The sequence below is a fragment of the Xyrauchen texanus genome, chromosome 3 (assembly GCF_025860055.1).
Source record: "Xyrauchen texanus isolate HMW12.3.18 chromosome 3, RBS_HiC_50CHRs, whole genome shotgun sequence".
NCBI classification, from domain to species: Eukaryota; Metazoa; Chordata; class Actinopteri; order Cypriniformes; family Catostomidae; genus Xyrauchen; species Xyrauchen texanus.
Genome location: NC_068278.1, coordinates 40,031,309 through 40,057,164, shown reverse-complemented (window position 1 = coordinate 40,057,164; position 25,856 = coordinate 40,031,309). Strand labels below are relative to the sequence as shown.

Here is a 25,856-nt window from a genome sequence, read left to right as displayed (position 1 = left end):
AAAGAGAGAAATAGAAAGAAGGGCAACAGGAGAGAAAATGGTCAAGTGGATGAGAAATAGACAGCACAAGCAAGATGGAGAATATAAACGAACGACTGCCAAGAGAGGAAGAACGAGGTCAAGCGCATAGTTCTCATGATTGAAAGCAACATAGGTTATACATACACTGCTCCATGAAAACAAGGGTGAGGAGGAGGGGCCCTTTTGGAGTGACACCATCTACTCTAACATAAGGGCTTCGAAGGTAAATGTGGGGCCCTTAAAGGTTCAATACATGTTAAGCTCAATAAGACAGCATTTTGTGCCCTAATGTTATTACCTCAAAACATTATTTGGACTCGTCCCTCCTTTTCTTTATATATATATATATAAAGATCAAGGTTACAGCGAACCACTTACAATGGAAGTGGGGGCACATTTATTTTTAGGGTTTAAGGCAGAAATGTGAAGCTTATAGTTTTATAAAAGCACTTACATTAATTCTCTTTTTAAAACTCATGTATTATTTGATCTGTAAAGTTGTTTAAGTAGTAATTTTTTACAGTCATTTTAGGGTTTGACATTACTTCATCATGGCAACAAAGTTGTAAAATTGGCTATAACTTTAAACAGAAAAGGTTAGTACAGTATTTAATCATACTGAAATCATGTTAACATGCATATTGTTTATGTCTTGTAGCTATACTTTTGAAAAAGTGAGAATTTTAACGTAAAAAAATTGGCTCCCATTCACTTCCATTGTAAGTGCCCAGATTTTTGCGTTTTTTAAAGAAAAGACAAGTCAATATTTATTTTTGTGGTAATCAATATTATGCCACAAATGCTGTTGATTGAGCTTAACTTGTACTAAACCCAGAATATTCCTTTAAGGGAATCACAAAGAAACCCGGAATGATCCCAGCAGAAAGAACCAAAGAGCAATAAGGAAAATTTTTATGCAAACTGAGATTACATAAATAATTTTGCATATAGTGCATATGATTGTTATTGAATTTTTAGTATTGTCGTGCACAAACCCTTACACAATGCAACTTATGGGTCAGATTTTATACACATGAGGTATGAAAACAAATCATAGAAAATTTGGGGTCTATGTTTTAATCGTTAATAATTAGACTTTTGTTTATAGTTAAATGGGTTAATAAAATTATGCTAAAAGACTTTGACCATCCCTAGATGACACAGGAAGTGGAAGGGGGTCTAAAATAAATAGGAAAAGGGGGAGGGACTACACCAAAGAGAACAACAAACAAACAAGGAGGGAAACAATGCAAGAGCACAGAGATTGGCTGAAGAATAAGCCAATGGGAAGACAGTACGAGCTGAGGGGGGTGGGGCATGTGAAGTTGAGCTACCTTGTAGGCGATTCTTGGAGGACATTTCTTTCCCAAACCTAAAGGTGGGGACATGTGGAGCAGCATCTCATACATATCGAGGTACTTGATACAGCCACTTCACAGTGCAGACAATGCAAAAATCCCAAAATAAAGAAAAGGATGGGGAGTTAGAGAGACAAGGGGGACAGAAAGTAAACCGAACAAGATGAAATGAAAAGAGACAAAACAAACAAAAAGACATACAGACGACAACAAAAACAAAAACAGAAATCTGTGTTATTTAGATTTCCAAGAGTATCATGGACGGGGATGCCATCCTGGCCTGGCAGGGTCAGAGATGGATCCCAAAGGTTAGAGGTTAGAGGTGAGAGAGTGGTTTCCTGATAAGGAGAGATGAAGAGGTGAGTGATATGGCAGGAGAAGTGGATGGTGACAGCATGGCTGCATTGTTTGGACGATGTCTGCATTTGCATGCTGAGACATCGAGGGGAGTTTCCACTTTCAGTGCACGGAAACAAAGGTTTCAATGCCAGTTTTGTTTTTTATCAAATCACAGTTCCTGTTCTGCTTAGTGTCTTTCAATGCAAATTTAATGTATCTAAATAATGGATATTAGCATTAACTCTTTCCCCGCCAAACACGGAATTTTCCGGGTTTTATGAAAAAACGCTTCCCCGCCAAACACGGAATTTTCCGGGTATCCATGTTTTAGGTGGTATACGGTAAGGAAGACCCGTGCACATGTTTTGAAAGAGTACGCAACTCTTTGATCAAAGAAACAGACTGCGATCGTCTCAAACGTGAAGAAGTGGAACACCATACTAATACTAAAGCACTTGTTTGATAAAAATGCCTTTTTCTCAGCTTTTTGTCCGAAATGTTGTTTTTGACAAAACCTACCTCTGTTCAAGTGGCAATAAAAAAAAGAACAGATGAAGATAAAATAAAATCGTTTTTTTTACCTAAAAGCAGAGGCTCAGATCTTTATTTTGATATATAGCATCTTCATATATTCATGGAAGAAAATATTCTGCGGGCCATTAAAGTTTAGCAAAAATCGTCAAAAACCCTGGCGGTGGCTAGCAACTTTTTTTAAAAACGCTGGCGGGGAAAGAGTTAAAGTCAACCGGTAAGTATTAGCTATAAATGTAAAACTCTATATCACATGAATGAAATTATTTTGGACAAAACCCTGAGATTTAGTCAACTGTGAATATGATAACTGTTCTTAAGTGAGATAATGGTTCAATTATACTTTCAATTTGATTAGGTAATAAGGTTGATCTGTGGCTTTGAAAGCTTTGTTTCCCATTCAGCATTATTAACCAAAGCCAGTCAAGTCTGGTGGGGCAAGTGCTTGTGTGTAGGCAAGTCATTTGTGCACAGCCATTCAAGTTCGGGTCTCTGTTCATTTGCACACAGAGCCCATACGAGTGGAAGAAGTTGCTTGGGTTTCAAACCTTGTATGCTACCCTATTAGGGCAGTTCTTCCCTAAGCCAAGGGGGGGTGAGATAATGCGCAACAAATTGTACATATCCTTATAGGAAATCCGTCCGCTGTGAAAAGAACAAGCAAAACAGGACACACATATATAAAGAAAGCTCGGAGACCACATTTGTGTTTGGACAGATCACATCCACACAAGGATGACCACAATTCTTATTCACACATTATCAAAAGGAACATGGAGGAATATTCAGCATTTCTGTTATTTATGTGTTTGGTCCTGAGAAGACACAAAGCCAGAATCACTCTCCTCTCAACTGCTGCCAAACTGAGTTACTATATCTATCACAAGAGAAGGTCTCCATCTGGTGGGGGAGTGAAGGCTAAAACATACCATGCAGCCGGGTCGTACTCCGCCCACACTCTGATAAACTCATCCAGATGGTGAGGTCCCAGGATAGAGGAGTCGCGTGTAAGATATTCAAAATTGTCCATAATGACAGCCACAAACAGGTTCAACATCTATGAAAAGTGGAAGAAAAAAAGACTTTGTAGGAAAAACATTGGGGTATGATATGAATTTCAAACGCAATGGAATATTTCAGTGCCACATCCAACCAGGTTTGTGTGTTTTAGATAGGACTGTCTATTGATTACAAATTTTGAGCTGGTTAATCATATGATATGTTGCTTAATTAATCAAACAAATCCCAATTAATTACACATATTAAAAGCATAGTTCACCCAAAAATGAAAATTCTATCATCATTTACTCACCCTCATGCCATCCTAGATGTGTATGACTTTCTTTCTTCTGCTGAACACAAACAACGATTTTTTAGAAGAATATTTCTGCTCTGTAAGTCCTCACAATGCAAGTTAATAGTGACCAAAAATGTGAAGCTTCAAAAGCATTTTTTGCTGTCAATCTCCATATTCACTTTCACTTCACTTTTCAATTATTCTCCTGTTGTTTTTGGTGATTCACATTCTTTGTGCATATCGATATCTACTGGGCAAGGAGGAGAATTTATAGTAAAAAGCACTTAAATATTGATCTGTTGGTCACCCACACCTATCATACAGTTTCTGAAGATGTACATTTAATAACTGGAGTCATATGGATTACTTTTATGCGGCCTTCATGTGCTTTTTTGAGCTTCTAAATTTTGGTAACTTAATAACTTGCATTGTATGGACCTGCAGATCTAAGAAATTCTTCTAAAAATCTTTGTGGTCAGCAGAAGAAAGAAAGTCATATACATCTGGGATGGCATGAGGGTGAGTAAATCATGAGAGAATTTTCATTTTTGGGTGAACTATTCCTTTAATATTTTTTTAGAAAGATGTTGTGGCAGGCGAGTAAAAAATTGATAGACACAATAGACATGACAATAAGTTGCTTTGAAAGTCAATATATTGTTTGTTTTATTTCCATATAATTGGACATAAGCCTATCACTTGCCTACAGTCTACAGCAATCTATAATTTTTGTGTTTAACTTAGAACACTTAGGGGTGTTCTTATGTTATATCTGCACTATGTTTCAGTTGCTGGTCTATGTGCACATACTCTATGGTCATAGAGGGTTTCATATGTCATTTATGATTCAGCACTGGTGTTGACTTCACAGCAGACTAATATATAACCAGCAAAGTGTAGACCCAGAGGAAAACTGCATGGGCTGAGGGTGAAATTTGGGACAAGGCCAATAATGAGCATGTGTTGTGTGGTAAAACTCAGCACTGACCAGGAAGGAGCACAGGAAAATGAAGGAGACAAAGTAGAAGTAGGCAAAGTTGCTGCCGCACTCCTTTCCGTGGGTGCCCGAGCGCTCGTCACAGGTGCGCTTGCCCAGACAGGACAGCATGATCTCATGCCAGGCCTCACCAGTTGCACTCCTGCAGGAGACAAATGATGGATCTGCAATTAAAACTAAATTCATGTACTGTCATTTGAGAGCACTGAAGGTTATTTTGCAGCTACATTAGAAACATGATACACTTAAACATACAAAAGCACACAGAGCCTTTGATCAAACATCACAGTAGTGTTACCATCCTCACACTCCTAACACACTGACAACCTCCTGTCAACACAGCCAATTAACAGATATCCTGAGAGCACACAAACCCTGCCTGTGTGTGTGGGAGAATGTGTGTTTGCGACTGAGAAAGAGAGAAAATATGAAACAGGGATGGATGGATGGATGGATGGATGGATGGATGTTATTACATGTGTATAAGGTGTGTGTGCAGACCTGAACAGTAGCATAAGCGCTTGGAGGAAAGTGCGAAAGTTGTTGTGATGATTGATGGCAGTGTCTTCATTCAGCTCAATGTTCCCAAACACCTGCAATCAAAATATTACAATGAATGAATATTTGTTTTAAAACAGAACAATAAAAGAAAAATATATACTTTAATTTGCCAATGATGCCATTGCCATTTCAGTGCATTGCAATGACCTTTTACTGGTAATCACTATTAGTAGATGAAACAGTTCATTGCAGTACCTGCATTCCAATGATGGCATAGATGAAAAACAGCATGGCGATTAGAAGGCAAACATAAGGCAGGGCCTGGAAACAACAAATGAAGAAATCAAGTCTTCTTTCAAGTGAACAATGCAATGCAAGTCGAAGCAGTCAAAACAGAGGAGAGCTACCTTAAAAGACTGGACAAAGGTCCAGAGTAAAATGCGGATGGTGTATCCCTGTCGGAGGAGCTTGATGAGTCTGGCTGCTCTGAAGAGCCTCAGGAAGCTCAGGTTCAGCAGACGGTCCTGTGGGAACACAAGCTTTTTCAATTTGAATCGTCACCCATTTACTCTTTCATTCAGCACTTGACTCAATTCAATTCAACATCCAACTCTCTTAATTGCATCAAGAAGCATGTATAACAGTATTTTAAAGGATCTCTATAAAACAAGATGAAACCCTATGAAACCCTTCACAATGAATCCAAAATATCAGGCAAAAATCCATGGTGTTCTTTAATTCAGAAGATGTTTTTTAGAGTTTTCAGAGAATTACAAAAATATGGCATTGTATTCTGTGAAAAGCATGAAAATTATTTTGGAATATTTTGATGACTGTGATATCACCAAGTAGCACATGTTCCTGTATCAGGATCTTTTCCAGTGACATTTCAAACATGCATAGTATCGCTAAATCACAGTAAGTGGCCTGTCCTGCAACTATTGACAGCAGCTGTGAAGAAAGTTATTGAACTGGCACTTTTATTAAGACATAACTTCAAACCAGACCTATGTACTAGATACATACCTACTAACATGAAAAACATGGGGTTATTGCAAAAATGATAACAGTGGGATATAAGCCGACACCAGTTGGTGGCTCAGCGGTTAAGTTTCTGGGTTACTGACCAGAAGGTCAGGGGTTCAAGCCCCAACACCACCAAGACACCACAAGGCCCTTGAACCTATCTGCTCCAGGGGCGCTGTATCATGGCTGACCCTGCACTCTGACCCCAGCTTAGCTGGGATATGTGAAAAATAAATAATTTCACCATGTATATGCAGAAATGTATGTATAATGTGTGACAATTGATCAATTTATTTTATTTAATTAATTATCAGGAAGGTGGAATAGACATAAATTCAAAGACAAGAGAACAACTCACCGTAGTCTATACATGAAGATGTTAAATCGTGGCAGGAGCCAGCCAAGATTTGAGTGAAGACATTTAATGAGAGATAAAGACAGAGAGAAGGAACACAGGAGAACAAAAACAGCTATCACACACAAATATAGTTACAGTACAAACACAATTACACTACAAGCAGCTTTTGACAACGACATGGATCAAGACATACAGTGTAAAGGGCCGTTCACACAAACATGTTTTTGCATCTATGTAAACATAGATGGAATGTATATTAGATGGATGTATTTTACCATTGTGCCCCCTCAAGCTGCTTTTTCAGAATCTTGCGTAGACGAGATGCGTTTTTTAAACAAGTTATAAAACTTCAACTTTTAAAAATGCGTCTCGAGACACCTGAGCACTGTTCTATTCATTGTACTGGGTCCAGCTTTTTTTGTATTCTCAAAATGAATACGTTCAGTCTGAATGGCCCCTTATACAACACAAGATTGTGAACATCATAAAAACACAAATCAGAGCCACAAGTATGTGCAAACTCTCTCAATCTGATTCAATCAAAGTGAGCATTACCAAATGGATTAATTTTAAACTACAATACTGTTATTATATATGCATTAATAAAACAGAGCCCTCTCTTTGCTGTTACTATAGCAAGAGCAAGGCTATGATGGTTATCCAGCTCATCATCCGCTGGTATGTGCCTGGATGTGTCTATGTCTGGGCATCTCTTCCCAGCCTATTTCTGCTGTCTACCTGCTGAGGGTATTACACCCAGTCCATCTGGCTCTGATACTTTCTTCTATAGAGAAAACAGAGCTCAATGCCACACACTTACATTAATCTCAGTCACTAAGATGTCAGTGATGCTCCCCAGCACAGTCACAAAGTCAAACACGTTCCAGGCATCTTTCAGGTAATTCTGGTAGGAAAAGAATTAAGAGAGATTATTGAGGGAGAGCTGGAGAGGCCTTGAATTTGACACACTCAGGACGTTTTCACTGTGCATTAACATGGCTTTTAGGTGCCACTTTTTGATCATATGGGCCATTGTGGAGTATGTTGTCAAAGGGATAGTCTTTTTTTCAGAAAATTACATTTCTGTCATAATTTCATGTGTTCCAAACCTTCAATACTTTCTTTTTTTCCATGGACCACAAAATAATATATTAGCAGAATGTTAGCTTCAGTCACCATTCACTTTCATTGTATGGAAAACATATGCACTGAAGGTGAATTGTGAATTGTGAGACTAAAATACTGCCTTTGTGTTTCACAGAAGAAAGTTAGTTATATGGGTTTGGAACCACATGTGGAAAACAAAGGATCACAGAATTTTAATTTATTTATGTACTATCCCTTTAAAGGTATGAGTGGAGGTACTTGCCAAGGGGCCGAAAGCAATAATCTTGAGAACACACTCCATTGAAAACAGCGCAGTGAAGACAATGTTGAGATACTTCAGCATCGCCTCGTAAAAGTCAGGTGCCTTGTAGAACTGCAGGTAAAAAAAATTATGTCTTTTGTTTGTTTTGAAGGGATTTACAGCACTGAAATAGTCACTGATCTGACACTAATATTAGCAAAGGGATATGAAAAGCACATGCAAAATTAAAGGCATATTCTGGGTTAAATAAACAAGTCAATAACTATAGATTGTAAAACTAAAACTGAACAAAAAAAAAAGAATGTGGGTACATATCAGTTTCCTGCTCAAAAGTTCAGTTTAAGGCAGCATGAATTTCATGCTGTTCTACTATATGCTGGCTTATGATGGTTAGTGCCAGTCTAGCTTAATCATACTATTCACAAGCGAAATTTCACTTATGAAGCTGGTCTTAACCGAACCAGCCCATGCAGGGGACCAGCAAGCCTTTTTTTTTTAGCAGGGTAACTTATCGTCAAAGCTTAACGGGTGTGTGCTGGAGAGTTTTAAAAGTAAAAATGTGAAGGCAAAGATACTGTCGATTGAGCTGAAGTTGTATTTCAAGGGAAAGTTCACCCAAAAATTACAATTCTCTCATAATTTACTCACCCTCATGCCATCCCAGATGTGTATGACTTTCTTTCTTCTGCAGACTACAAACAAAGATTTTTAGAAGAATATCTCAGCTCTGTAGGTCCATACAATGCAAATGAATGGTGACCAGAAATGTCAAGCTCCACAAATTACATAAAGGCAGCATAAAGGTAATCTATTTGATTCCAGTGGTTAAAGGTATTATATGTAAGATTGACAACAAGCCTTTGAAATTGGTACTGCAGTCCAAATTCAAAATATTGGAGAGTTGTCTGCCCACCCCAGACTCGAATCTCATGCAGGTTGCCAGAATGAGGACACAGAACAGGATCCATTTTAAAGGATTTCTGGGCTTTAAGCTGTCTCCATCTTCCAAAAGCATCTCTAATATTTGTTTTACTACGCCCCTGGTCATGGCTTTTTACGCTGGGTGGAATCTGTTATCTCTGATCCAGCTCACTGGCTGGCGTTCACGGCTGCAGCACGCAGTGTTGTTTGCCTGCAAACCTGTTCAAATCTGGCAACCCGATGGTGTCGAAATACTATTGGTGAGTGGGCAGTGGGTGGGATCATACAGGCAAAAACATAAACAGTAATTCCGGCCCGATATAGAAACTTCAAAGTGGAATATACTGGCTGTAGCATTGTTATCGGAGAAGCCAGTATTTCAACTTAGCATGTTTCCAAATTCTATAATGACATATTATGGACATTTCATGATTTAGTACACTAAAAATATGACATAGAGCAAATTTAAATGAGAAGTAAAAGTAGAGATTTATAATAAAAAAAAAAGGATTTAAATATTGATCTGTTTGTCACCTACCCTTATTTTGTAGCTTCTTATAGATTTAACCACTGGTGTCATAAAGATTATTTTTATGCTGCCTTTATGTGATTTTTTAAGCTTGAAAGGTCTGGTCACCATTCACTTGCATTAAAAAGACCTACAGAGCTGAGATATTCTTCTAAAAATATTTGGTTGTGTTCAGCAGAAGTCATAAACATCTGGAATGGCATGAACGCAAGTAAATGATGAGAGAATTTACATTTTTGGGTGAACTATCCCTTTACTGAAACTTTAACACTAACAAAGAAAGAATTTATTTTCTCCAGTAACAAAGATGGCTGATTAACTGTACCTTCATCATGAGCACCACAGTGTTGAGAGCGATCATGATCATGATGGAGTACTCAAATGGAGGAGAGACAATGAACTTCCACAAACGGTACTGAAAAGACTGCTGGTTCTGTGGCATATAACGAGTCAGCGGCTTGGCATTGATAGCAAAGTCAATGCAGGCTCTCTGAGAGAAAAAAACAGAAAATGTGGAATTAATTCACATAACAGATCCAAAGTGATATTAACATCATCATTGTCCACCTCTGGCTTTTGGAATCACATTTTCTCAAAAATAATCTGAAAGCCAGCAATGCCATAGAAAGACCAGTGGCCTCTGTGTAACACCCAGTCTAACCTGTTGAGAAAAAAAGCAAATAGATCTGTGAAGTAAATGATTTTTCTGGCTGCATCGGTTTGAGTGTTGATGATAAATTGCTTCTCTTGAGGTATGGGTTCTTGCCACAAACTGTGAGTCATGTTAGGCTGGCATATGGAGAGGCAGAATGTGAAACAGCACAGGCTTTTCAGATGACTGGGCCCATCTAATGGGGCCTCTGAGGAAATGGAGTAGGAACATCTTGCTGACTGCTCTTCCATGGGACTGGGTGTCTGTGTGTTTAGTCACTGTGCATCAGTGTATGAATGTATACCTGTTTCTGTACCTTTGTGTGTGCAGTACGCTGCAGGCACATGTATTAATCCGGTTCTGTCATAATCCCCTACCTGGAAATCTGCAGCTGTTTCCATGGCTGGCCTCAATGTAGGTACCATATCACATGACTGAGCATTAAAAAACACCACTGTTTGTGTGTAAGAGGGAGATTAAAGTCTGTCTGTGTATCTCATACACTTGGCCTGAAAGAGGGATTCTTTTTTTATCTTTATAAAAAACTACATCTGTATTAAAAGGAATTCATTAACCAGCTTATAATTATTTATACTGTATTCCATCTTGAAAAACTATCCATTAGCATGAGATTCTGAGTATGTGAGATGAGTGGAAAAACAGTCATTTCCCCTCACTGCTCCAACTGCATTAAGAGTTTCCCATTTCCCGCTTACTGGTAAGCAAAATCCATATTCACTCCATTGTTAAATTTGCAACAATTTACTAATCCACTGTAAAGTTCTTTCAATGTGTTTTTATCAGAATGCTAGATAGATAGATAGATAGATAGATAGACAGACAGACAGACAGACAGACAGACAGACAGACAGACAGACAGATTTGAAGGATGCAATGCAAAGTTTGAAGGATTTACAGAAGCTTAATATCTCTACAGGAATTAACTTTTGATAATTTTGGTCTTGCTTTAGGGATTTTGTAAAACAATAGATAGAACTATTTCTTCTGGTTAAAAATAGATACACAAAACTAGGAAAACATTGTTATGCTTTAGTTAAACATTAACATTAGCTCATTAACATATGTTACGCTTGTGACAGAGCAGCACATAGATTCTCAGACTTCCAAAAAACATGCTCCTCGCCTCCAAGCACAACTCACATACTCTGACTCGATTTTTACTAATATCCATGAGTTTGTGGAGTGACCATCTCTGTACGCTATTTAGTCATACCTCATTTTTCTCCAAACTGCACTCTGACAAGGCCTTATCACCCTGTTCCTGGAATGTGATGATTATCAAGGCCACGAAAATGTTGACAAAGAAGAAGGGGAAGACCACAAAATACACCACATAGAAGATGGACATCTCAATGCGGTAGCCCGGACTGGGACCCTGGTCCTCAAATGTGGCATCCACAGAATGCTTCAAAACCCTGTGTAAAGACAACATGCCACCATTATCAGGTAGGGCAAAAGATTATAAAATCACAGTTTTATTACAGTTTGAATGGACTGATCTAACAGGATTGAGTTTGGTGTAATGACATTTCTAAAAAGAATATATATATATATATATATATATATATATATATATATATATATATATATATATAAATAATATTTGTATTTGCGGTCAAGCCAAATTACTAAAAATTTAAACAAAATGTAGGCATGTGAAACCCTCCAGTGAACTTCCGATCTTAATCTGCAGTCCAACCAGTTCAGCATTTTTACATATCATGCATCACTAAATTCCCAAATACACTGAAATAATTTTATTAAAATTTGAGCGAGCAGAGAGGACAAGGAGTTGCATTACAGATGTGGAAAGCTTACCCGAAAAAAGCTTGTGAACTACTGAGAAATATAATTACATTAACATCCATAATTTGGATGTGAGTTTGGGTAGCCACAAAACTGATACAGATTCATGAATGTCTGCCCAGTCTGCCTGCTGAGAGTTAAGCTCTACCAATAACTCAGAGCCTCAAAGGGCTCCACTTCAAACTGATTATTGCCTTTAAAGTGAGAGAATAAAAGGCCACTGAGGGGTCAGAGGACACAAGGGAAGTGTTTGAAAAGGACAGAATCTTTTACGGAGTTTTAATCCTTACAAATAATATACTGGAAAGTAAACAGGTACACAGTATAAAACAAAATATACCCAACTGACAAAAATCTGTGATTTGTACATAATGGGCCTTTTTTTTTAATCAGGCAAAAATAGTTTATAAATGTGAATGCATGTGTATGTAACTTACGTGGGCCAGCCCTCTCCAGTGGAAACAGTGAAGAGAGTGAGAAACGCCCACAACACATTGTCATAGTGGAAGTCATATTTCCTCCACACCCTAGGCTGGGCTGCCACCCCGTCCTTTTCATAATCTAAGAACAGCCCTCTGATAAAAATAAACAAAATACAGAGCATCTTCATATAGTTCAAATACTATATGATAATTTTATAGAGCATTACTTGACTGATCATTTCACAGTACAATCATTTAACCTTAAGAGTCAGGGTTCCCAATGAATTTCAATGGCTTTTCACTAAGGAATCTTTCAGATTGATGGTGAAGTGTTTTGAGTGATTCATTGAAAAGAACTGACCCAAAAGTGTGATTGGCTCTGAAATCAATATTTGGTTGATGGAAATTATTAAATATTTAAAAGCTGAGCAAAAAAAGAATAGGCAGCATAAAAGGAATCATATGACTAATTAAAATTTCCATATGATCCATATCCATAATGATGCAGATAAATATTTAAGTCCTTTCTTACTATAAATTCCCTTCCCTGCCAAATAGGTGGCAAATGTACAAATCATTTGGATCACCAAAAAAAGGACATAAATATTGATCTGTTTCTCACCCACACCAATCATATCACTTCATGAGATATTGATTTAACTACTGGAGTATTATGGATTACTTTTATGCTGCCTATATATGCTTTTTGGACCTTCAAAGTTCTTACCACCATTCACTTGCATTGTATGAATCTACAGAGCTGAGATATTCTTCAAAAAATCCTAGTTTGTGTTCAGCTGAATACAAAAAGTCATACACATCTGGGATGGCATTAGGGTGAGTAAATGATGATAGAATTGTTTTATGTTGGGTGAACTATCCCTTTAAAGTGCCATAAATCGATTACATTTTCTTCCCTAAATTCAGCATAGATTTAGACAGTACTGCTGCATGCCTGCAGGGAGTACTTCAGGCGTCAGAAAGCAGCCCCCTATATTCAGTTTCCCTGTTTTAATCCCACTCTACCTGCAGTCTTTATCCAGGGACTTGGACTCATCTGTGCAGAAGAAAAACTTGCCCTTGAAGAGCTGCACAGCAATGACAGCGAAGATGAACATGAACAGGATGTAGACAATGAGGATATTTAGCACGTTCTTCAAGGAGTTCACCACACAGTCGAACACAGCCTAAGAGAGAGCATGCATACACATACACTAAATTTTGGCATAAAATCTGGCTCATTAACAACCAACTAAAGTTAAAAAGCTGAATGAGATCGTTTTACAGACCATTACAACAGAATTGAAGTATCAACAGATACAAATTCACACACTTAATCTGTCACAACTGAGAATAAATGATTTCCAGTTATCTGCAAAGCAACACTAACAGGTTTCAAAGAAGCAATACCCGCCTAGGTGGATAACCGGTCTCGAAGGCTGGCCAAAATGGTCAGGCTGGTCTGTTTTGTAGGTTCTAAAGGGGTTTTAGGCACTTGAAAACTGATCAGAATGGGAGACCAGTGGCCGACCAGCTCAACCAGCTAAACATTATGCTGGCAAGGCTGGCAGACAAGCTAGGCCAGCTAAATACCAGCTTTACCAGGCTGTGAGATCAGCTAAACACCACCTTGATCAGGCTGGGTGACCAGAGAAACACTAGCTTGGCCAAACTACCAGCTATACCAGCCTTCTTCTAGTTTTAGCTGATATCTCACTGTAACGAAAACTGCAGGAGTTCAGCATCATGTGTGATAGTTGCATTAACATAATGAAATTAAATATGTACCTTCAGTTTTGGTAGACGTTTAATGGTCTTCAGAGGCCGCAATACTCGCAACACCCTCAGGGACTTAATGGTGCTGATGTCTTTGCCCTTTGTCCCTCTACACAAGTCAAAACAAGCAAAAGGTCAGTAAATGCAGAATCAAACACATGCCAACAAGCTATGAATAGCCACAGACAAAACATGTGAGAATGTGAGTGAACATGATGCAAGTGTTTCCTTTGATTAAAATATAAACATTTGGGCACTAAATGAAACTAGTCTAAACATAATACTCACCCCTCTTTATAGACTCAACAAACTGAATAAAACAGCCAACTCTGTTTTGCACAAAGTTTTAAGTGTTGTAGCTTTAAATCGTTCAGAAATGGATTGGTGTTGTTCCACAAAAGCACATGCCTTGGTGACAAGAGTATGAAATGCAATCTGTATTACATGCAGGTACTGGTTAATACCTATACAATAAACAAGCTCTGTCGTAAATGTTATTAAATGATACATTAGTATTAGCACCACTCATGCAAAAAATAAGAAAGGCATCATGGATTCAACCCAAACACTGCTTAGCATCAGATTCTTACAGAACAAACACACCACCAATTATAACAAAGAAACCCCACCCTCAAAAAGGGCATTGTTTCTTGTCAGCAACCAATGCTGTTTTGTTTTAAGTCTTTATCAAGCTGATGTTCAAATGCTTCAACTCGATTAACTGACTGCACGTATTTGAATACACTGCATGTATTCAATGCAACACAAGGTTCATTGAAAGAAAATACATTTACAAGATGAAGACTAAATCAAATACAGTTTCCAAGTTATTTCACCCTTAAAGAAAAGAGCAGCCCTGAGTGGAAATCATTCATGCTTTAGCTTCTGAATGCTCAAATCATCACTGCCAAGCTTACAATGCCATTTAATGAAGTAAATGCAAGGACAAGCACAGTTGATAACGGATTTATTATATAAACAAATACTTCATGGTCATATGAACAATGGAAGCCTTAAACATTAAATAGGCATATAGCTAAAAGAATCATATTTATTATGAGACATTACATTCATTTAAATAACGCTTACTTTATAATGTTCACACAAAAATTTAAGTCCTGTCATAATTTACGCAACCTCATATTGTTTCAAACCCATACGACTTTTTTTATTCTCAGTGAAACAAAATAAAATGTTAGGTAAAATGACAGCATCAGTAACAACTCACTTTATTTATGTGGAAAAAGATGCAATGAAAGGAAATTAGTAATTGAGATATGCTGCCTAACATCTCCTTTTATGTTCAAAGATACAAAATATATAAAGTCATACGGGTTTTAAAAAACATTAGATTGAGTAAATGATGACAGAATTTTTATTTATAGGGTGAACTATCCCTTTAAGCCCCATGGTTAATGGGTTTACTTTCCATTGACTGCTACATTACAACTATTTAACAGACATCAATATAAAATTGAAGTCCAAATACAGTATGTTGAGTAATAGATCAGCAATCCTAACACTGCATGTGTGCCTGTTGATTTGGACATGGTGATGTCTGTTGGCTGAATCAGAAGTAATGTACTTTGCACTGGTTTGCAGTGACCGTTTGGTTCTTCCAGTAAAGCAATGGAAGAGAAAACAACAGGATCTCTGAGAGAGTATCAAAATCACATCGCAATCAATTAATGGTCTTTAACTCAGATAACAAAGCATTGGTATAAAAAAGGCATTGGCAGATGTATGATTGGTGCTGACAGAAGAATCAGTAGAAATAACTTCAAGAGATAATAGTGAAAATGTTTAAAATATAAAAATCCCAAAAGAGAACTATCCCTCTATTCAGCTTTCAAAATAAAATACCTACAAATTACCTTTCTATTTGAAGGGACAAGTGATGTATTATATTTGTAGGTTTTTATCATTAATCTAAGCGATCTTAACCCCTAGGCAGCAACAATGTCTACACACACATGCACAGTCCATACATTCCTCTCTAAATCCTCTAACACCAATCTAACCACCAATCAGCAGAAACCTTACAGCATGGTCACCAATCAGCATGGTTAAGTAACTCCTTTGGCACAATTACAGGGCTCGGTAAGTCATGCAACTCCACCCAAGCTCCCTGATGCACATGAATCTAGCATGCATTCACTGTACAGGGCCTGTTGTGATTCCCCAAACCCAATACACACAAATAGAACTTCAATAATATCTCAATAGACACTCTGATGACTTTCACAGAACCGCAGCTAATAATTTCGGTCATTAAAAGTTGTTTCACAATAATACAACATTCATTGCGAGGTCCTGATAAAAGATATCAGTGTTATTGTAGAGGCTCCAACCCTGTACAGATACTCTCACTCCACTTATATGCAGCGATAGTAAAGGACATTATCCCAGTCAACCCAGGACAATGGGATAACGAAGGATATCAATGAGAAGGTAGAATATCGGGGGTTCCCCACCTGTTTATGCTTTGCTGTGATCTAATGAGTGAAAAGAACACAAGCACAAGGCAAAACATTATGACATGCTGAGTACAGGAAGTACCTCTGCACTTAAAGTCGAAGGGATAGCTCACCCAAAAATTACAATTTAGTCATCACGGGATGGTTGGCAAAATGTCTAGGGAATGGTCACAGGGACTGACAGCCTTTGTCACTATTACATTTCATTGTACGGGAAAATAAAATGCAATGAAATTGAATGGTGACAGAAGCTTACATTCTTTCTAACATCTTTTGTGTGTGTGTGTGTGTGTGTGTGTGTGTGTGTGTGTGTGTGTGTGTGTGTGTGTGTGTGTGTGTGTGATCCACAGAAGAAAGTCAGTAATATGATTTGCAGCAACACAAGAGAGAGTAAATTACAGAATTTTCATTTTTGGGTGAACTATTCCTTTAACCAAATAATCTTTTTTAAACACTGGACTTAACATTTCAAACAGAACAAAAGAGAGATTTTTTACATTTTGTCACATTCTTTTGTGAGGCTTAAAATGCGAGAAAAGGCATAATGACTGTTCTGTATGCCGAAGTAAAAGGAAGCTATGAGAGTGTTTGTAGGCAAATGATTCGGCAACTGACAAAAGGAGGAAAAGGCTTTGTATGGTGGCTTAAACAGACAATTCCAAATGCATTTTGTTTGTTTTAAGGTTACAGAATGGCAGCTTCATTTGGTGGAGTCTGCAGAGACAGCTGTAGCAGAGATGAAGGGTAGACTTGACAGAGAGAGGAACATCTGAAAATGGATCTGAAAACCAACATGATCAATATCTGGAGTGGATACCAAGACACGCTAAAAAGAAATGCTAGAGATGTAGCACTAACAACAGTTCCGATCTGATTCAGATCATCTTGAGCATGGTTGAAAGGTAATATTCACATTTTGCTTGCTCTGCAATGCCAGCAATGTAATGTTATACTTTACTGTCCAAAAACTATGAACTAGCAAGTCTCAAAAAAGCATATGATTTGATTTTGGCATATGGGCAAAATGTTATGCTTTAATACTATGCTTCAACTCCACAGAGCACACTGGCCAATCCCAGCAGGATCTCATGTGAATATGATAGCAGGCAGTGAGATAAGCATGTAAATATGTTCATATTCTCATGCCCGTCAATTCAATGGAGAGCTGGAGTGATGTCTCAAGTGAACAATGCTGCAACATTGGCCAAAGAAAGCCAGACCTGCTCTGCTTGATATGCCATTAAAACCTTATCTGACAGGTCATCTTTTGATTTGATATGGCACAGGCACTGAGCTGCACAAAATACACATAAACAAACCATCCTCTCTACAGGCACTGTGGGGATTGTCCAGGATGCTCCATATACAGTAAGTACCACTGCGACATACTGACAGCAGTAGGAATATTTTTAAGGAATTAAATAGATGAATAGCATCTATCCCTCATGACTGGAGAATGAAACGATATGAAGAAAGAACAATTAAGAACTTAGGCTGCAAATTAGGGATGTGCAAAACTACATGTTTTCAAATATGTAGGGTGGCCTGAACGACCCTATACGAGACACTGAAAAAACAGCGAGATACAAATTTCACATGTAAAAATATATAAAAACAAATATACACTTACTAAGCACTTTATTAGGGTCACCTGTGCCCTAACTTGTTCATGCGGTTATCTAATCAATCGTGTGGCAGCACTGTAATTCATAAAATCATTCAGATATGGGTCAGGAGCTTCAGTTAATGTTCACATCATTTACATTTACATTTACGCATTTGGCAGACGCTTTTATTCAAAGCGACTTACAATGCAGTTATTACAGGGACAATCCCCCTGGAGCAACCTGGAGTTAAGTGCCTTGCTCAAGGGCCCAACAGTGGCATCTTGGTGGTGCTGGGGCTTGAACCTTCTGGTCAGTAACCCTGAGCCTCAACCACTGAGCCACCACTGCATTCTGATGACATCAATCATCAGAATGGGGAAAAAATTTGATCTCAGTGATTTAGAACGTGGCATGACTGCTAGTGCCAGACAGGCTGGTTTGAGTATTTCTGTAACTTCTGATCTCCTGGGATGTTCACACACAACAGTCTCAAGAGTTTACTCAGAATGGTGCCAAAAACAAAAAGCATCCAGTGAGCGGCAGTTCTGCAGACGGAAATGCCTTGTTGATTTGAGAGGTCAATGGAGAAAAGCCAGACTAGTTCGAGCTGAAAGAAAGGCTACACTAACTCAGATAACCACTCTGTACAATTGTAGAGAGCAGAATAGCATCTCAGAACACACAACATGTCGAACCTTGAAGTGGATGGGCTACAACAACAGAAGACCTCTAGGGAACTTTATTGGGACCATTGTGTCCTAATAAAGTGCTCAGTCAGTGGGTATATATAGATTAACTAGTCCACCTCATTAATTAAATAATCAGCTGTTGGAGACTAGTCAACCATCGTGACCCATCCCTACTGCAGATGCGCATGTGATGCTGCTCAATGATGGATTATGGAGAGGCTGAAAAACTGCAGAAAATTCCATGCATCAACATTTGCCTATGACCTAAGCATTATTCGACTCACAGAGACAGGCAGTAAGACGAAGAGTGAAAGAAAGAGACAAAGACAGAAACAAGGACACAGAGAGAGTTAAGGTGTTACCCCATGAAGCTCCTTCAAGTGATTCCAGGCAGAGAGAAACAGAGGAAGAGAGGGAAGTCAGTGACAGCACAACAGAACACACATATAACATGCCACAACAAAAAACACTAAGACAAACAGGAAGTAGACAGATTAGGCAGTACATGTCTGCTTTGAAGACAACAAGCCAAAAGACCACTTATTCTGAGATGCCCTTGTTATAGCTCAAATTCACAAGCCAATATCAGGAACCGTGCTGAAACCAAAAAACTAAAAAACAGCTTAAACTATCTTAAGCTGGTTTAAGATAGTCTAACTGGCCTCCCATTCTTAACAAGATGATATTCAGGTTGTCTCCCAGCCTGCCCAACAGACATGCGTCCAAAAACTCTCTAAAACCAGGCGGAACAACTACAACCAGCAAAACAGCTTAGGCGTTTTTTTTTTCAGCTCACTTTCTGTTTCTGTTGAACTGGCAAGTTTCCCTAACTGTTTCTAAAAGCATCTAATAGTATTTCCTCAATACTAAAGTGTAGCGGTGGCCCATCCATTACACCACCGAACATGAGCAAACAGCTGATCTTATCAGACAACTCCTTTATTAGCTCCCACACATACACAAACTCACACACACACATAGTAACACAGAGACATACATGCACTCATTCTCTTTAATGAATAACAACAAGGAACGCATTGTCGAAATGCGAATAAAGTGATTTTAATTGACCCAAAGGACAGGAAGGAAACAACAAATCAGAGAGAGCTGGCGAACATCTTAATCAAAGCTTTCTTTTTTTGCCCACTGCTCACAGCATGATGAATGAGAGGAATTTAACGCATATCAAATTTCCAGCTCTGGATTCACACAGCAAAGAAAATCAATGATAGAAGTTGTGCAAAGTAAAGGTTTTGAGAACCGTCTAATAGCTGTGTGGGTTTCAGTCAGGATTTAAAAATACTGGGACACTTACGAGAATGCAAATGCCACAAGTGCACCGCTGACCACAATGAAGTCCAGAATATTCCATAGATCTCTGAAGTACGAACTGGGATGCAGTAATAAACCTAAATCCACCATCTGATGAAGAAAAAAAACATTATACAGTCATTGACAGACCTCTACTATGATTGGACAAGCAGTGGTCCAAGAGTGTTGATATTCCAAGAGTGTTGATGCTTGACAGCTTGTACCACTCCTCTTGTCTGTGCTTTTTGGTGTTCAAAATACCATGTCATTCATTGCATTACTCAGGGTGTCACTCAATATGAACTTCTTGTTTATAGAATCATTGTACAAAAGTAATATTACACTAGCAATCGTGCATGATGTGGCATGATGCTGCCCAATCAGACCCACACAATACTCAATCAATATTCAAACTTGCTTGTGTGATTGCTTAAATATGTAATATCATTGAGGTTAAAACCCTGGCACCCAAATCTTTAACCCAAATAGCATATTAAGACATGCTCACAGTGTTTCATTCATAAGTAAATGAGAGTAGTCTAGAAATAAATACTCTTAGGAACAGAGAAAGAGAGACCAGCATCAAATATCCTCATATAAATCCAGCTCATGAGAGAACTTGAGAAGACTTCTGGGTCTATTAAAAGGATCCTGTGCAGATCTCCGAGAAATAGTGCACAGTAATTTACCTTACACTTACCTTAATGACCATCTCAAATGTGAAAACACCAGTGAAGACATAGTCCAAATACTTCAGCACCTATAAAGTGAATTGTACAAAAATCAATAAATAAAAGAGCAAAGGCATCAGATTGCCCTCGGTTCATTGTGACATATTGGAAAAAAAGGTCAGGTGAAAAAAAGGTGAAATGTGATTTTGAAAAGCCAGACAAAAGATATACATTTTTAAAGTGTTGACTCACATTGTTACGAGGGGCATTGGCTTGGACTGGGTCCTCAGCAGCCAGGGCTATACTGCTCATGGCAATAACCACCAGGATACACATCTCAAAGTAACGTAGACTTACAATGTAGTGGCACAGACGCCTCACCCTACACAAAAATTACACAGCGTCAAAGGGAGGCTAATGACAATTAGATCTTATTTAAAGGGATAGTTCACCAAAAATTATAATTCTCTCATCATTTACTCATGTCATCCCAGATGTGTATGACTTTCTTTCTTCTACAGAACAAAAGCAATGATTTTTAGAATAATATGTCAGCTCTGTAGGTCCACATAATGCAAGTAAATTGTGACCAAAATTTTGAAGCTCCAAAAAGCAAATAAAGGCAGCATAAAAAGTAATCCATAAAACTCCGGTGTTTTAATCCATGTCTTCTGAAGCAATTTAATCATTTTTGGGTGAGAACAGACCAAAATAAAATGAATTTTTCACTGTACATCTTGCAATTGGGGTCTCTTGGCACGATCATAATTTCAAGACCAATTACACTTCCAAGTGCTTGATGCATGGGCAGAGCGCTAGATGGAGCTAGGAAGTTTAATCGAGCTTGAAATCATGATAGTCAAGGAGACTGCAGATGACAAGAGTTATTGTGAAAAATATATTTTGGTCTGTTCTCACACAAAACCTATTGGATCATTTCAGAAGACATGGATTAAAACACCGGAGTCTTATGGATTATTTTTATGCTCAATTTGTGCTTTTTGGAGCTTCAAAGTTTTGGTCACCATTCACTTGCATTGTATGGGCCTACAGAATGGAGATATCCTTCTAAAAATCTTTGTGTTCTTCAGAAGAAAGAAAGTCATTCACATCTGGTATGACATGAGGGTGAGTAAATGATCAGAGCATTTTCATTTTTGGGTAAACAATTCCTTTAAGTCTGACTCCTATACATTTCTTTGGATGTATCTATAGACATATGATCACTGGTAATTAGTATTTTACAATAGTTGGTTCCAATCCTCTAATATTATTGGCCAAGCAGCATTCAAACAGTGCTGACATTTAGTGTAAATGCATTGAGGTGCTTTATTGTTTATATAACTTCACCCTTCTGTGTTTGCGAGGTTCCAATCATGCTGTATGTGGCTAAGCGGCAATACCACTTTGGCTTTGTTTGGAAAAATAGTCTATTTTGTGTCTTAAAATTTCGATATTAACGTATTTATTGAACTGATGCATAAAGGCAATGTCACACTCAAGGCACCGTTATAAAACAATACAATAAGACTGGTACCCCAACAGGGCCATAGACAGCTAGGTTATATATTATGTATTTGGCAGCTGCTCCTCAGTACACAGCTTTAAGTAGAGGTTTATGGCATTGGATGTCTTTTAGACTTGTTCTGTTCTGTCCTGATCTGTTTAACATGTAAAGTGTTTACCTAAAACACACACACAGTCAAACTTTACAGCAAATGTGAGGGATGGTTCAGAAGGGTAATAAGCAAAAACATTTGCCCATATAATAGCCTTGGTAGTTTGCCATTCGCCATCTACAACAGTTGTGCATGTTTGAGATTCCACACGCAAGTGTTGGGGAAGCTACTTTAAACTGTTGCTTGAAAAGGGGGAGGGACATTCTCATTCTAAAGAGCATTTGATTGGACAAAAATCTGTGTAGTGCAAGATGAGTAATCATTTTTTTTGGTCCTTTTCCAACAGTAGTAGAGAAACAATGTCAATTTGAAATCTGTACACCTGCTAAAGGTTCTTTTAGTCATCTTTTAAGCATGCACAAGATGGCTTCAAAGATACTAAACACATCATGAAAGCCACAACACTCATTTAAGTTAATAGCATTGCTACTTCCTGCTTGGTATTCCCCAGCACTGCCACACACTCACGGATTGGTTGGGCTGAAGATGAACATTGAGCTGAAAGGTAGGATGGGACGAGGGCAGCTCTGGTTCAGATCCTCCAGATTCTTCTCAGTCATAGGCATTGTTTCGCTGTCTATACTGTTCACTGAAGAGACAAACAAATGTCATGTGGAAATCAATATATTTTAAAACCTATTCACAACTCTATAAAATGCCAAAAGCTGCATTCTGTATAATTGTAATCTCTCCTAGAACATCTTTTTCCCAGCATCTATAATATTGGCATTTAAAATTGGGGAAGTGAGTAATTTTTCATATGTTAAAATACTTTTGTTTATCCCAGAGATTAATAACAATATTTGTAATACTCTTTCATTCATGGAACATAAAAGTATGTTAGTCTCAGTCACCATTAACGTTCACTGCATACATTGAAAGTGAATGGTGACTGATGCTGTAATTCTGTCTACCTCCTTTTGTGTTCCATGGAAGAAAAAAGTAATATAGGTTTGGAACATATTGAGGGTGGGTCAATGGTGACAGAATTTTCATTTTTTGGTGAACTATCCCTTTCATTTCCTTTAGAAAGTGGCACATGAATGCAACTTAATATGTGAGCATAAAAGCAGTGAAAAAAAAGTAATTGTGAGCTGAAATGGCCTGTATGAGAAATACTGACTGGGTATGAGGGTCGTCTCTCCTGGAGGAGATGTGACGGTCACAGGAATGTGTGTGCTCATTCCTCCAGTCTGACCAATGTTCCTCTTGTTGTCAGAGTCTTCTGGTTTCTCACTTTCACGTCTGAAAGTAAAAGTGAAGATATCTAGTAAAAAATTACTCTGTATATATTGATCTGTTTCTTACGCACACCTATATTTTTGCTTCTAAAGAAATAGATTTAACCACTGGATTATTATGGATTACTTTTATGATGAGTGGTGGTGGCGTAGTGGCTAAAAGCACAGGGCTGTTAATCAGAAGGTCACAGGTTCTAACCCCACGGCCACCACCATTGTGTCCTTGAGCAAGGCACGTAACTCAAGGTTGCTCCGGGGGGATTGTCCCTGTAATAATTGCACTGTAAGTCGCTTTGGATAAAAGCGTCTGCCAAATGCATAAATGTAAATGTATGATGCTTTTTTCTACAATTTTGGCCATCAGATTTCTGGTCACCATTCACTTGCATTGAAAGGACCAACAGAGCAGAAATATCTTTCTAAAAATCTTAATTTGTGTTCTGCAGAAGAAATAAAGTCATACACATCTGGGATGGAATGAGGGTGAGTAAAGGATGAGAGAATTTTCATAATTTGGGTGAACTATCCCTTTAAAGAGAACAAAGACCAATAGTCTCAATTGATAACATACAATGTTCTTTTGTATACAACTTCGGGAAAGTTCAATGTAAGAAATACATTTTACACAAGAAAATTCATTAAAGACTTTTTAGTAAGAAAGTTTTACCTGTGACTGTGTGACTTGCCCTCCTCATTCTCTCCATTCCCAAGTTGTTCCTCTCCCTCCAGCGTGGACTGAGCTTTACTGGTACGCGGCTTGTGACGCTTCCTCCCCCCGTTACCTCCAATCTCCCCTCTGGAGCACCTCTCCTCCTCTCTTGTTCCTGAATGCGAGCCCTCCTTATGCCTTGACCTCCTTTCACTCTTCCCCCCAGCACTGACCACTCCGTTGCCCTCCTTGTTATGTCTGTGGGAGTGATGGTGCCGATGTTCTCTCTCTCCACCCTCATCCACTGAGCTCTGGTGGTGGTGTCTGCGGCCCCCCTCTCGGCTCCGGCTCCTGTCGCTCTTCCCCTCCTTCCAGAGTGTCCCATCATGCTCTTTACTGCGACTGTGATGAACGTGATGTCTGCCCTCTTTGCCATGGACCATGTCTCCATTCTCATTGGTCACATTAGATGGCCGCTCCCTGTGACGGTGGTGCTTGCGTGGTGGGTGGGACTGCAGGGGTTCCATCAAAGGAGGATCTCTTTCATCCTGCATGACGGCATCCCTTTGCAGTTCCTGGGGCTTGTCCCTGTCTCTGTGTGGGCTGATGGGGCCATCACTGCGAGGTTCAACTACCAGAGGCCGGTCCAAGTGGGTCGTGATGTCAGGGCGAAGGAGAAGGTTGGAGGTCAAGCGAGGGTTGAGCTCCTCTTCATACAACGCCTCGCTGCTGGCCTGCATGTGCTTGCGGATCTGGGAGGTGCGCTGCTCCCACACAGACATCATCTTCAGGGAGCGCTGCTGCTCTTTACTAAAGAAGAGAAGATTCATGGAAATATATCTGTCAGCATCAGATAGATTATAGGGGTAGTTTGCCCAAAAATGAATGTTCTGTCATCATTTACTCACTCTCATGTCAAACCCAAATGACTTGTTGTGCAGTAAATTAGGCAGAATGTCAGTCACTATTCACTTTCATTGTAAAACTGAGGTTCTCAGTCCATAACATTCTGCCTTTTTGTGTTCCACAGAAGAAGTGCATAAAGGTTTTGAACAACGTGAGGGTGAGTAACTGATGAGTTTTTAATTAAAATTTTTGGGTGAACTATTCCATTAAATACAACACAGTTAGGCAAGATGTTGATGCTAGTCTCCATCCATGTCGAGACCCCCTTTAATGTCAGCAGATGTGTGATCGGATCTGAACACTTTTACATAAAATGTCATAAATTCATCATAGAATTCATAGAAAAGTGATTTCAAAATAGCGCTTCACATTGAATAGCTGCAATACGTCACAATAAGGGTGGAAGTTTTGAGCAGTTATTCAAACGAAAAGGTCTATATGGATGCCAAATCACAAAGCTAATTTATGGACATGCTTTACTCATCCTGCAAGTGTTTGTGGATGATGGTTTGACTAATGAAATTTAAAGTCAACGTGAATTGCAGATTGCAAACAATTTTACTTCCATAGTGTGAAATATTTCTGAGCAAAACGGTATTTTCATTCTCTGGAATTGAATGGATCTCAGAAAACATGATTCATCAGGAAGCACTTTAATTTATTTATACATTTACGATAAAATTTAGAATGAACAGAAACCAC

General features: G+C 38.5%; 1 protein-coding gene across 1 annotated transcript in view; it reads right to left on the bottom strand.

Moving 5' to 3' along the window:
* LOC127625288 (voltage-dependent N-type calcium channel subunit alpha-1B-like) overlaps positions 1-25,856 on the bottom strand; it is a 171,832-nt gene that overhangs the window by 17,393 nt on the left and 128,583 nt on the right. The window contains exons 20-40 of the mRNA XM_052100485.1: positions 24,267-25,058; positions 23,482-23,603; positions 22,827-22,947; positions 20,932-21,061; positions 20,709-20,768; positions 20,013-20,119; positions 19,060-19,071; positions 16,399-16,419; positions 13,937-14,033; positions 13,175-13,335; positions 12,164-12,301; positions 11,134-11,335; positions 9,573-9,737; positions 7,798-7,908; positions 7,243-7,332; positions 5,452-5,568; positions 5,300-5,365; positions 5,045-5,136; positions 4,535-4,685; positions 3,179-3,306; positions 1,356-1,452 (exon numbers count right to left, since the gene is read on the bottom strand). Coding sequence (XP_051956445.1) covers positions 1,356-1,452; positions 3,179-3,306; positions 4,535-4,685; positions 5,045-5,136; positions 5,300-5,365; positions 5,452-5,568; positions 7,243-7,332; positions 7,798-7,908; positions 9,573-9,737; positions 11,134-11,335; positions 12,164-12,301; positions 13,175-13,335; positions 13,937-14,033; positions 16,399-16,419; positions 19,060-19,071; positions 20,013-20,119; positions 20,709-20,768; positions 20,932-21,061; positions 22,827-22,947; positions 23,482-23,603; positions 24,267-25,058 — 2,980 coding nt within the window. The remainder of the gene's footprint in view (positions 1-1,355; positions 1,453-3,178; positions 3,307-4,534; positions 4,686-5,044; positions 5,137-5,299; positions 5,366-5,451; positions 5,569-7,242; positions 7,333-7,797; positions 7,909-9,572; positions 9,738-11,133; positions 11,336-12,163; positions 12,302-13,174; positions 13,336-13,936; positions 14,034-16,398; positions 16,420-19,059; positions 19,072-20,012; positions 20,120-20,708; positions 20,769-20,931; positions 21,062-22,826; positions 22,948-23,481; positions 23,604-24,266; positions 25,059-25,856) is intronic.